Source organism: Falco biarmicus, chromosome 2 (genome assembly GCF_023638135.1).
Source record: "Falco biarmicus isolate bFalBia1 chromosome 2, bFalBia1.pri, whole genome shotgun sequence".
In the NCBI taxonomy this organism is placed as follows: domain Eukaryota; kingdom Metazoa; phylum Chordata; class Aves; order Falconiformes; family Falconidae; genus Falco; species Falco biarmicus.
Genome location: NC_079289.1, coordinates 24,943,185 through 24,957,459, shown reverse-complemented (window position 1 = coordinate 24,957,459; position 14,275 = coordinate 24,943,185). Strand labels below are relative to the sequence as shown.

The window sequence follows — 14,275 nt, the reverse complement described above, 5'->3', positions numbered from 1 at the left end:
GCACATTACATTTAGTATAAAGTCAGGAAGATAATAAATGCGTATTTTTCTAATAACATCAAAGTCTAATATGAGCCATGTAGCAAAACTTGCCTGCATTCTCTTATTTGTCGGACAGCTTTAACAAGTTCATTGTTTTTCAGACACTCCAGCATGGACTGAATAGCTGCTTCTGTAGAATTGAATGTGGGCTCAGATTCTGTCGCCAGAGGTTCAGCTGCGATTGCAGCAGTAGCATCCTTAAGATTTTTCTTCAACTCACTCAGCTCTCTTGACATATTTAACAGCTGTTCCAAGGAGAAAGATGAGAGATGGGTATTTTCATTCTCCATAGGCACCAAAGGGAATAGGTATTTCAAGTCTGTTCATACTACGTTGGATGTACACATTATGGAAAAGACTCTAGTTTTACACAAGGACATTTCTTGATCTCAGTGCTCTGTACAATATAGGGAAAACACAAACTACAGATTTTTAAGCTCTGTGCTTCCTTTAACCCTATGCAAGAGCACAACAATCTCTTATTTTTCATCCCTGCTACTTTTCATATATCTTAGTTGAAAAGTTTAAGAAAGCATATACTTCTAGCAATGATGATGTTACTCATTTACAAAACACATGCAGGATCTGATATGATTAACAGATGGACAGGAATTGTATAACCCTTTGCCAGGCTGAAAAGTTAATAGGGCACAAGACTCATAAATCGCTCATAAGTGAACAGTTCATTTCTAAAGATCTACCTTTTCATGCCCATACATGCTAAAAATAACCATTGTCACATGAACTAACAATGGAAATCCCTTTGAATAATTATGGCTCCAGCAAAACATGCAAATTTCATGGTGAAACAGCTATTCCTCGTATTACTGTTCCCCAGTTTCATAGGCTGCATCATGTATAACAGTGTAACTGTAAAATACAGTTCAGAGATCAATTATCTTATAAGGAACAAAAAATATTTCTAAAATTTAGATTACTGTAAGACTAGATGCCTACTGTCCTGTCTTCTCCTGAAAGTGAACAGCCCAATCACACTACAAGCCAGCCTTCAGAACAGTTCCTAAGTATTCAAATTCTTTGTACTACTACAGCACATCTGATAAATAAAGCCTTTCCATTTACAGAGAATCTTTAAACTACTAGAATCTGTCATAAATTACATTTTATAGCTTCCAATTTTGTTTTATAGCTACAAGCAAAGTACAATAATTTCTGCCCCTCAATAGTTTAAAATATGTACACCTTATGAGGAGAAAAATAAATATGGAATGGCAAGTTAAATCTTTCCTTAAATGACGATCATCCAACTTACAGTGATCACCTCAAAGATCTTTCAAGGTATTACGTATTTAATGCAATTGCTGAAAATAAATTACACTAACAGTATTGTTCTTGAGTTCTTTAAAGTAAGATACATAGATTTATCTAACCCCAAAAAGCTATCTGGGTCAAAAGTGATAGCGTGCTGTGTCAAAAATATTTAAAGTTTGTAAAAATCACAGAATTAAAGAGGCTTATGACATTAAGGTATTTCGTTAATTATATTTTTGAAATAGATTTAATACTGTTTGGAAACATTAAACTGAGTTTAATTTGTTTATCCAGCGAACAAGATCAGGCAGTACACTTGCAGTCAAAATACAAAGTAGTTCTACTTTACACATCTTTACTTGCTCAGGTAAGACAGGACACAAAACCATTTAATAGCTGTTTGTCAAAAACTGCTGCTGATGTTTCTAGTATAATGCACACACAATGGAGACAGTTTATATGGCTGGAAATTACAATACATTAGTCCAGCAAAACCCTTAATTTTGCATCCATATTAAGATTAATTTACCAAATTATTTGGTTATTGCCATGCTAACAAGTGCTCGTGGTCTAAGCATCTCCATAAAGTTCAGATAAACTCAGTCATGATCTAGGAAAAGGCTATTTTCTGCATGTGTGAAGAAGGCTCATTGTCCCTAAAATTAAAGCCTCAAATAAAATAAAATTAAATCACTTGCAGATTGTTCATACAGTGTGAGCCTTCCCTACGTGTACAGTGTATGAGTGAAGTTAAGATTTCATATATCATACTGGTTTGTTACGTACCTCTGGCATGGAACTGACTTCATGCACTTGTCCGATGAGTTTACAGTAGGACTGAAAAAGCAACAGCAGCTGGAAGTGCAGTTTATATAATCTCTGACACAGTTCCAATTGCTAAGGGAAGATTTCCAGCAGAAAAACAATTAATACAGATCAGCGAGTTGGGATAATTTTCAATAACTAATAAAATACATTGAGATAGTTCAGTTCTCGAAAACCATTATTTTACTGAAGTACGATCATGTGCTATTTCAGAAAACAAGTAATGTTCTTTTTTCTACAGGTAAGTCACACAAAACATTGAAAATCAAAATTATAATGGCTAGCTCTCACATAGCACACGTCAGCATCAATCTCAAAGCAGTTTATACAGGTTAGCTTCACTGTCTGCAGTTTGCAGCTGGAAAGCAGAGGCAGAATATGGGGGGAATTGCTGCACAGAACATAAAACTCTTTAAAACTTCAGAAATGGTCAAAGACCTCTTCTGAGAGGGTGAAAATCCAAGATAGAAGCAATGAAGTAGTTGTCCAAGAGGGTCAAAGCTCCGGCCTGCTTCTCTGAGGAAGAGAGGCAATAAATCCAGCCAGGAGTGGGAAGGGGGAAATGCCAGCTCTGCAACTTAAACCTCAGCTCATGGATTTTCCACCACCTTAAAGAAACCATACAACAGATGGATGGAGTTCAATGTGTAAGAGGGCATCTGGCTTCTACAATTTATTCTCCCAGATTAAGCAGATACTGTTCTATGAATATTAACTGGTTTCCTCCAGCATAACGTGCAGCACCACGCAAAAGGTGTCAGACACACTGAAATAACATGCAATGGGCACATCTGCCAGAGAAGTCAAGTTAATATGCTTATAGTTCTGGTTCTTATCAGATAGTTCTTATCAGGAAGGGGAATCTCCTGGTTCCACAGCTGGATCACAGTGGGGAAGGGAGGAATATTTAATCTTTGGCAAATTACAGAAGAAATGAAAATTCTGCAAGTAGAAGTCAGGAGGCCTCCTGAACCTTTGGCAGGAAAGCCTTACAGACTTCAAACCATATTTGATTTGTTTTCTCTTACAGATACAGTGACCAAGGCTGGGCTCCATGATCTTTCCATTTGCTTGAAGGAACCAGAGCAGAGTTCCATGCCAAACATGGCAGAAAAGAAGCAGCAGCTATTAATGTCTTTGCTTCCTTACAGCACTTCATACACGCTTAGCTACCAGCACGTACTTCAGCTGTTTGCTGAACAGGGCTCTGCAAATGCCAGCACAAATACTAATAAAAAGTACTTTAAAAATATTGTAAATGTTAACTTGACTGAAGTGTTTATTTACATATGGTTCAATATTTAAGCACCAGGGTTTTTATTAATAAGCCAAAATGAGAACCATATTCTTAGTGCTCCAGTTCCCCAGATTTCTGTACCAACGGGACAAGGCTGAGGGGCCAAGGTCGAAAGAGATGTTCGTTGGCAAATTTCATCTTTGTTCGTCAGGGAAGGGTGGACACCAACTACCCATCCACCAACAGCCAGCCAAGGGCACTGCCAAAATCAGGCAGAGCCAGCCTCTCCTCCTGGAGGAGGTTTCTGGCGGAGAGCGGGAGCAGGAGGAGCTTGCCAAGGCAGCGGGTGCCAGCCTGGCCAGGCTCACCCTGCTGAAGGCCACGCAGACAGGGCTGCTTGCTCCGCCGCGGCAGCAGAGTTCAGCACTGTAAATCTGCCCGGTCTGAGCTCTCTGCTTCTAGTATCTGAGGCGGGCTGCTCAATGTTTGTTACTGGTGAGCAGGGTCAGAGTGTTCCTGCCCCAAACGGAAGGGAGGAATCCCACCAGACCTATGCCGCAGTGAAGACCCAGAGGAGCTGAAGGAAGGCCCAGCAGATCCGTGGTGGGGAAAAAACGGAGGGAACAGGTGTACGACCTGCTAGGCCAGAACTGACTTGTGGCCAAGAGAATGAAAAGGCAGGGCATGAGGGACACTGCCTGTCCAATAAACCTGCCCAGAGGCCACTCTCTGTAACTGAGGTCATGCAGCACTGCCAGGCTTGCATCTGTGTGGCTAACCCCTCTTCTCCCAGAATAAAGGGTGGCTGTTTAGATACAACCTCTTGGAAATAGCTCTGTCTTCTGTGGTCAGGCATGTCACGGGCTGGCTGGCCCCCCAGCCAGCGGAGGTGCTAACCCACCAGCCGCAGCACCAGCCAGGGGGCACACGCTTGCTCCTGGTCCAGTTTGGGTCACTGGTAGGGACACAGCTTGAGGCTCTCCAGTTGGGATCAAGTTCACTCTATTCACATTTTGGAGAACTGGCAGCACTACAGAGCAGTTACATACATGTATACTTGAAGTTCAGGGAGTTAAAAATTAATTGAAAACAAGGGCAGGGCATAACAGTTAAAAAAAATGAAAATCTCACGATAGCTTGGCACATAACACATGATTATTTTTTTTAGTCTTTGGGGAATAGTAACTCAGTTTAATTCTTCTGGCTGCTAACCTGAATGAAGACAAACTAAGGTCAAATCGAAGACTCAAGTTTGCCTCACTCAGTATTTAGCTACCACATCAAGTAACGCAATTTTTATTCTTCCTGAGTGTTAGAAACCAATAGTGGTGAAGCTATTCATCACGATATAAACAAAATCTATTTGAAACAAAACTGTCAACTATATATTGTAGTTTTTCATTAGGACAATTCAAAAATTCTGAGTTTTAAAATAACAAAACCTTTTATCTTCCACTTCAGCATATCATATACATTCAAAGGCTTGACTTCTTAAAAAAATATGTAGAAGACCATTTAAAACAGCATATGAAGGTGTCAAAATTTTTGGACAGTATTTTTAGATTTCACAAAACACAGCTTAGTAAATTATTTTAATCACTGCATGTATTCTACAGGAAAATTATAACGAAAAAGGAAAACATGCTTAGAAGTAAAACAGTAAAATTGGGGTGTATTAGTCCATCTACAGATGGACAAAGAATATGAAAGAACTTCAACTTACTGCAAGAGATTCCATTTGCTACACAGCAAGCATGGCACAGGAGAAAAGGAAAGGAAAGAAAGTATAGTGTCAGTGTAATGCATGCAATAGGAAGCACAGCCCATCTTTAACAGCATAACTTGTCAGCAGTATTAGCAATGCTTGCCTCAACCTGATAACTGGTTGGAAATACCACATACAACATGCACAGCATTCTTATTAAAATCAAGCTTTAATTCTAATGGTAAATTCCAATCTAGATATCCTCAGTTAGATTTTCAGATTTATTAGTTTTGATTTATCCCACTCAGTAGCTCAGGAACTTACAGTGAAATTATGTTAGAAAACTCTTGAAATAATACTTTTATGTAAATTTGCTTTCTTTGTTATTAAAAAGAGCTCATATTGCAAAGTACTCAAAAAAATTAGGCACAGTGTTCAAATGAGGAACAGAACTGAACTCTGTTATTTATGAATACTTCTATTTTTAGATGTAATAGATGTAATGAAATTTCTGGGTAAGCTTTTTGACTGCTGGGTTTATCACTTGGCACATTACGATGGAAACATTTTGCATGTAACTTCTAAGTTATTACTATCATAAAAAAAATAAATCCATGGAAAATACTAGTTCGGTTTCACTACATGGCAGTGCCACAAGCTGAGACAGCTTTGTATTCCTTCCTCTCACCAGTAATAATTCACTGATTCATAATTCTGGAGTTATTACAATGTCAGCGTTAAGTCCTGTTGCAACAGTAATAAAAGTTCTAATTGATCTACATTAGCATTTCAAAGTTTAGGTGACTAACTTCTCAAAAAAAATTTACCTCTGTTCTTTGCTGAGGACTGACATTTTCACGCTGTGTACGTCTAATGCAGCTTTCCTTATTTTATATATATTACATTCTCATGGTATTTTAGATGAACAGAGTCATCATGTAAATGCCATAACTAACAAACACAATGACATCTGCCCAGTTACAGCCTGATGTCTGTGCATATATGCACATGGTGTTAATAAACATTTTGAATTTTTGTTAAAGTTATTTACCTTACCATCAATACAAAAGCAGCAAACACAGATATGTGAAATAATGCTAACTTTGTATAGCCTAATGAAATATTTCCATCTGTCTTCTTTCCATGGGCCTTACTATTAAAAAATATATGAAAAGTATTGTCCCAAATCCTGAACTACTCTTCTATAAAACCATGACAATCTAAGCTTTAAGCTCTTGTGATGATTAACTTTATGCCTTTACTATTGCTTGAATAGTTTTTTTCTTTTATTTAGTACCTTGAAAAAAAACCTTTGTATCTTAGCTTCCACACAGTTCACATAAATTAAGCTTTGTAAAGCTAAATTCAAACTAAGAAGAGGACAAGAGCAGACAGATCACTGTGCTCTAGTAAACTCACAGGTGTGCTGACTTGTGTTTTTTAAATCTTGTTTGCTGCCGTCTCAAGCACCTCTGAAGTTTAGTGTGCCACTGAGTCTCATTGTGACTTTCAAAAATATTGGAATCCACACATAATTTCTAATTTGCCATGGAATTTACTTTAAAGAAGTGGTGGGGGTGGGTGGGTGGGGAGCAGCAAATAAGTGAATTCCATGGTTTTTTTTTTTTCCAGAAAACTGTCTTTGTACTGCTTCCAAAAAAATGGGGTGGGGCAGAGGTTTCACATTACATGAAAAAACCTTCTTCATGGACATAAAATACACTGGATATAAAATCTTCCTAAACTACTGATGCTCAACTCCATATTGCTCTACAATTTCATGACTGTAACTTACCTTCCTCTTTTTCAGCATAAAATTAAATATTCCTTGGAAGTTGAAAAGACACTAATTACGGGACTAGGTGACATTTCTTTTAGTCCCCAGCAGCAAGGGCTCAGGTGGAATGATCCTAGCCTTCACTCTTCTCAATTTCTAGTTTAATTCCTATAGTAAGGGAAGTGTTGTTTTAGGTTAGTCGATAGACGCTACGCAGTTAGTGGTTTCGGCAGCTGAAAATACCAGAAGTTTAGAGTATTTGGATCACTTGCACAGTCCTTTATGCAGCTAGTAAATGCTGCACGTAAGAAGGACACTCACCCTAGCAGCAAGCAACACTCTGATTTAGTTTTTTATTGAGACAGAGAATTACTGTTCTGTACTATCAGCAGACGAGGAAGACAGCAAAGCACTGATCTTTAGATCATGGGCCTTCTTACTTCTTTCAAGGAATCATTTTTACATACTGAAAAGAGATGAGAGTTACACAATTATTTCTCAAGACATTAACACTTCACTGGCAACACAGTCTTCAGTCATTTATTGGCACAGGAGAGTCCCACTGTAAGCAAGTAACTGCTGCATGTAAGGGGTTTTAATTCTAAGTGCATTTTTTCAGGTATTCTATTTGACTTGACATGCCAGCAGACAAAAGCTTTTCCCACAATCTAAGAAAGTGTGTATACATATAAAAATTTGTATATCAGAGTGGGAAAAAAAAGAGATACAGCATATCCTGTGCATTCTTAAATACCCACTGGACTTGAAGGATAGTAGAAACTGTTCTGTCTGGAGAGAGCTAAAACACAGCTGTGTTCCTCCTTTAGAAAAGCTGCCTACCCAGGCTAATTTTACCTCATTGTCAATCCATGGATGGATTTGTCAAACAGCAGTCAGATAACTGATTACTGATTATTAAGAATTTCTGTTTTAACAATAAGACTCACTGTGCCGTGAGCTTTACTGTAACTCAACTCCAGATGACTATGGTCCCAGGAGGTGCGCACCTCCAGCCTTGTTGGTGGCCTAGAGTAATTGAACCTTTAGCCACCGGGAAAGTCATAGCAACAAGTACATTCTGGATTTTGGGGGAAAATTTTTATGGGGTGCAGCATGTTTTAAACATCCATTAACAGTCTGAGTTTGCAAAGCCCACATCCATTAGCTTGTGGTGAGCTTTGGGATGAGCAAGTTTTAAGAAAGGTGTATAGTGACTTCAGACTTAGAGAGTAAACTGAATGTCTCATTAGGCTATAAAAACTTATTTGAATCAGCAGTGCTAATTGACAAGGAAAATAGGATCTTCCACTTATCACTTTTCCAGAAAAAAAATTCAAACAAAACCAGTCTTTGACTGGACTGAAAAAATCCCTGTGTAGTAAGGTTGAAGATAGTACCGATAGCTGTACTTATCTAAGACTGTTACACCTGGACAGACAATATAGTAGTAGGTGCAGTTATCTTTTGTCTATAAATTGACTCCTATGTGCTTGAGACTCTCTTGCTCAATGTAGCATCAAAGCTTACAAACCACAGACACATCCAAACCATGTAATCTGTTGCAAGAATAACAGAGGGGTGGGAGAAGACATTCTGGGACATTAAGCTTTTACCCGATTTCAGAAAAGTTGCTAGCACTAGCAGCTGACCTAGACAACTTTTATTTCAAGCTTCTTTAATGTCAGAATAAGCAATTTTTGCTTTTGCCCATTTTCAGTAACTGTAACAATGGTCAACAAATTATGTGCAATTATTTTGAAATAAGATCTGATTAAAGAAACCAGTGCCAAGTTAGTTACCAGCATCAGCAGGCATTTGTGATGCAACTGCTTGTGCTAATGTTGAATTTGGTCTGTCTCATCTGTAGAGGGGACTATAACAGCTTTTTACCAGGTGAGGAGCCCTGAGAATCTATGATTTCTGCCTTCTGTAGAGCAAGGTGTTGTTTTTAATTCCTTACAATTATTTCGGAAAGTTTTCCAGAAGTAGCCTGGGTTTGTGCTTAGCTAAGCATTTTTTTTTAGGCCAGAAGTTTTCAGCAGAATTTCAGGCCCTAGTCTAGACCTCAATGAGTTTAGTATTTTAGGCTGGCTCCCTTGTGACTACCACTGTAAGACAGATCTTTTTACCTACAATTATTAGATTCTTTAGCCTTTCAGGTTGAGAGAGAAGAGGAGAGGAAAGATAAGAAAACAAATACTTGCCAGTCTAGGAGTAATTTTTTCTTGTCCCTTCCTAATACATTTCCTTAGTTTCCCTGGACTCTTCCTCCCATTACACTTCTGTTGAATAAACAGATTGTTCCTTTGGGAAGAGCTGCTTCAATTGACAGGTAAATGAGAAGGGGAAGAAAAGAAATATGCCTGTTGATCAAAGACCCAGCATCCTGTCAACTTCCAAGGAATAATGCATTTCAGGCTGAAGGAACAATGCTGGGGAGAAACCAGGGATTTTTGAAGGAGTGAGAAACCCTTCTTTTCAGTCTGTTTGACTGGCAGTTAAAAATACTAATCCTGGCTTCACAAAACACACATTTAATTCTGAAAGAGAGAACACCTAGTTAAAAAAACGACACAAGTGGAACATGACATTTTCTAACTATTAGATGCATTTAAGGCCAGCTATATGAGCTCAGTTCACAGTTCATTCCTTCTCAGCATTCTTTCTCTACTTTTTCAAAAAAGAAACAATGTAGATGACCTGGAAGATGTGTGATCCTCCATCCCATTCTACAGGTTTCCAAAAGAAGGATGAAGAGCATTAAGTTAAGCTGTATACAGCAAAATATGTAACACTGCAGCCACAAGCCACTGTGTTGTCCATCAGTGTGAAGAGAAAGCCCATGCACGTTCCAATAGCTGCACCTCCCTACGTATACTTTATCTCCCTTCACAAGAGGTAGTAGCATGTATTCTAGGTCTCTCTTTTTTAGATTTGAGAATCAGTCACTTGTAACTTCCCTGTACACCTTTACAATTACAAAGGAGACAGCATCTTATTTAAAAGCATTGGAAGGTATCTGTAGCTTTTGTTGGTGCCAGTGCCAGATGGGGGAAGATGTAACAGGTTTCACACTGCTTTTGATTGCAGCCAGAGGACTTACTAGCAAATTAGATTTGCTAATAAGGTCAAGGAAGCCAAAAATGCAGGAATGGCAAAGGACTTGCATTTCTTGGGAAATGGCATTAAAAAATAAAAATCAAGGGAGTTCAAAGACAGGAAGACAAATACATAGAGGTTGGGAAAGAGGTTAAGATAGAAGAAAATAAAGTGAATTGGGGCAGAAGACAGACAAACTGAAACCAACATAAGAATAAAACAAGGTATTTGAAAAAAAATGTTACAACAGGCAACTGTGTGTTCTGAAAAGATCGTCATTATCTTTTATAGGTTAAAAGTACATGGAAAGAGGAGATGCCACTTTTTTCTACATGCTGCTTCCCAATTTTGGCTAATTCTTTCCACTATCCTCTTTTTTCCTTCCCTCCATTCTTTTTCCTCCAAGAGGAAAAAATCCACAAAATAACATCTCTCAGTTCATTCTATACAACTCAGATACCAGCTTTTTCCTATATTTAGTATATCAAGTAACAGGAATGCCTGCTGATGGTGCTGATTTCTGATAAGATTGTTTCTTAACTGGAATCAACACACTGAAAATATATATATTTATGTGTATGTGTGTGTGTATATATGCACATGTAAGTGTATTTCAACCAGGCAAGTCTGGCTGTTGGACAGACCCAGTCTGTAACAGCTGTAGATAAAATGGGTGTAATGTGGAAACACAGTACACCAGGAATGATTTTCAGAGACACTGTGCTGTGGGAAACTGCTGCTGCAACATCTTTGCAAGAGGAAGACTATACACAACCCAGGCAGGGTTAGCTGTGCTTCCTCGTCTAGACTAGGAAGGCAGAAGTATTTCCTCTGAATACTTCCCATTTCCTGTGGACAGGACTGAGGCAACAACAATACCTTCAAGCCTTAAGAGTGAAAACTGGGTTATGCCCAAGTCTAGCAGAGAGACAAGAAGGAAGTACAGCAGGCTCTTGTGGGTCCAAGAACAAGATATATCACGCATGTCACTTCACAGGAAAGAAGTAATACTGCTCATTCATTACCTTCTCTTCTGAGTCCCCTGGCTGGCAGGTGATAACTCCATCTCGTGAGCCCCCAGCAAACGTTGCTTTGCAGTTTGCAAGCCACTGTTTTCAGAGAGAAATTAAAAGAAGATATGAATAAGACCTATAGTTTGATTTGAAGAAAGGTAAGCAGTATTTTAGTTTCATAGCACGTAAACAAATAAAAATTTGCAATTGCACTTTTTGTTCACACAGACTGTGACAAATTGCTTTGACTGTAATTTAAAAAGTGTATTCCTGATTTGAATCAAGGCAAAATACAGTTTATTACATTCTTTACTCAAGTACAAACTTCCTTCCTTTGTAAACAAGATCAAGTATTTGAAATGCATAAACCAAGAAAATTAATTGACTACTGAAAGTTAGAAAAGAGAAGACCAGAAATATTCAAGATGCCAATGTTTTTAAAATTAAGGGATAAAACACCTACTTTTTAGTTCTGGTTCATATGTTCAGGAAGTAACATTTAATGAATCTAGTATCTGAAACATGTTTTTCTACTGAGTATTAGTTTAAACAGATCTGAGTGTATCTGCAGTCCCTTGACACAGCATAAGTGTACACATATACAAAACCAAGAACATAACATAATCCAGCATACCGAGAGCGTTGCTTCTTTCCTGTTGTTGTATGTGTCCAGGTACTCCTGCAGTTCTAAAACACTGAACTTCAGCTTTTCAAGAAGGCCACAAGAGAGCAGCTGGAGAAATGAAATCAAAAGGTCTAGTAAATGTCACTACAAAAGAATAAAAATATTCACAGAGTAGAAAGTATAGTAAAGATCTTGCAAAAGAATACTTAGCTTTACAGACACTAATACTGAAAAATATTTCTATTTATGCAAAAATACACATAAATAGAATACTATACTGAAAAGTCGAGCAAAAGTTGCACCTACAGTAATGTGGAATTGAAACAGTGTTTGTGTTTAACAGGTTTGCAGAGGACTTCCCTTAAATAAAATACTGCACAAAGTTTAACTAGTTGATCTCCACAGCTCTCTGATGATGTAAGGCACAGCTCTCCCACAGTCACAGCAGTGGGCCCAAGATTACACTTTGCAAGTTGCTACCTCTACAGTTTTGTGTGAGGCCACACCGTCCTGATGCTGTTGGATGAACATGGGGCAGAATGAAAGCAATGGGAAGGGCCATCTCATTCATTCCCTAATATATATTTTTATCATCCAGCTCATATCACAGTTGACTCAAATGAAACCATTAAATCTATTATTATCTTTCATGCTGAACTATGTAAAAAAAAGCTTTTCCATTTGTGGAGCCAACTGCGTCTGGTAGGCACCTGTTTTATATTGGGCTTTGGTGCACAGGCTGAAAACATCAGAACCTATGATTCTGTATCGCCCATCTGCCAGTACTTATCTAATAATATAATTCAGAAAATTAGTGGAAATATGGTTAACAACAAGAGATAAAAACTAGAGGTAGGAGGTGAGTACCTTTTTGACATATCTGTTCAGGACCTGCTCAAAAGTGAAACTGCCAGTAAAATAACACACTGCAATGCAGCACATGCCTTTTGAAAGGAATATACTCACTGTTTCTGCATCTACAAAAAGGGTGGGGCATTCTGAACATGATGTTAACATCTGAGAAGACCTCACAAACTTGGAGCCTATTCCTCGTAGGTTGTCTCCCAAGTAACTAGCTGCATCACAGGTTAGGAAGCAGAATCTTTTCTGAATATTCTGCAACACAAAATACAGTTTATTACCTTCTTTACTCAATTACAAGCTTCTTTTCTCTGTAAACAAATGGCATGCTTTTTTTCCTTCAGATAATAACGTGCAAAAGAGAACATCTCCCTGTGGAGAACTGAATGACAAGGATACTGAGTAATAGTTACTATGCTGGAGACAGTGTACAGCTGGGCAGCTGTGAAACTAATTATAGAATTCATAAGAATCTACTGCTGAAATACATTCTTTCTTGTAAAGATGATTCAGTCTTTATAAAGCCTTTTACCCACAGGTAGCTTTTATTCTTGGCTGTACAGAGTTAACAGAGTTGATCAGCACATTACTTTTTCTGCCCATTCCGGGCATTGTTTTGTTAGTATTCCATGTCAAGTGGCTAATCAGATAATATAATGGACATGCTAATGCCAAACAGCAGCATGGAAAAATCAGAAAAAACCTTTTGTTTTCCTCTGTGGGAAAAAACTTCTTACTAAAACTTTTCTGCTGCTTGGTAGGACTCCAGAAATACTGCATTGCATCCGGGAATTATTATTCTCAGAAGACTTTTTTGATGTTTTGAGTCCTAAACCAGCCTAGTCTTCCAGAAACATTCTAGTGTTGAAACTTTCTTTTCAGTGGCTAATACGTAAAGTGAATAATAAATAAAAATAATATATTAGTCTTTCAGGAACTGAAATAATGATATCGATAAATACACAGCAGGTTTCACTGCCAAAATATACCTCACTAAGGCCAACTGCTCAGCAGGTGGGAGTAACATGAAAATATTTTTAAAAATAAAAGTATGCAACATTTTTACATGATTGTAATAGGCATTTCTCTGAGAAACATAAGTTAGGGTGTGTATCACCGTAAGCATGCCTCACTGGAGAGAAGTGCTTCCTAAATACCAATCTGGATGACAGACATATAAATAGCCTGTTACCACTCCTACACCAGAGCACTGAAGTTAAGTACCTAAAATCAGGTATGCTGAATTCAGACTTTATTGACAATGGAATCTGCTGGATTGAATGATTTTTTTATTTAAAAGCTACATAAGCCCTCATGTTGTAGGTAGGGTATACACTACCAATAATTGATAAACTGGTTAAAGAGAAACTGCCTTTACAGACTAATCTCATAACTGCTTATTAGTGAATCTCTCTCTAAAACATCTGAGCACAGTTAAGATTGGATAGATTCATACTTGTCTTACCATACGTTTCTACCATCTTACTTCAACACAGACACAAAGCACTATGCATGTCACTCAGCACATGGTTTAGATTCTCTGCTGCACCGAGTCTGTAGCAGAGGCAAGAGGCTCTTCTTACTAACTACCACCAAAATGATGATTTTTATGAGTAACTAGCAGAATCATCTGACTCATAGGCCTTGGCGACAGTTGGGAGATTTACTGCTACGATGTCTTCTGAAAAGAAAGATACAGTCTAAGTCTTAGTGAAATTGTTGCTATAGATCTCTAGAAAGAGATCTAGATTTGACCCTAACCAACAGAAAAGAGCTAGCTGAGACTGTAAAAGTGGAAGGACATTTAGAAAGACAGATT

At 38.0% G+C, this 14,275-nt stretch overlaps 1 protein-coding gene across 4 annotated transcripts in view; it reads right to left on the bottom strand.

Annotated features, from left to right (window-relative positions):
• FRY (FRY microtubule binding protein) overlaps nt 1-14,275 on the bottom strand; it is a 217,494-nt gene that overhangs the window by 1,952 nt on the left and 201,267 nt on the right. For 3 of the 4 annotated variants that reach the window (XM_056328753.1, XM_056328750.1, XM_056328752.1), the window contains exons 56-61: nt 12,562-12,711; nt 11,605-11,703; nt 10,983-11,066; nt 5,100-5,117; nt 2,101-2,211; nt 94-287 (exon numbers count right to left, since the gene is read on the bottom strand). In XM_056328753.1, coding sequence (XP_056184728.1) covers nt 94-287; nt 2,101-2,211; nt 5,100-5,117; nt 10,983-11,066; nt 11,605-11,703; nt 12,562-12,711 — 656 coding nt within the window. The remainder of the gene's footprint in view (nt 1-93; nt 288-2,100; nt 2,212-5,099; nt 5,118-10,982; nt 11,067-11,604; nt 11,704-12,561; nt 12,712-14,275) is intronic. The other variant, XM_056328751.1, reaches the window with a different exon arrangement.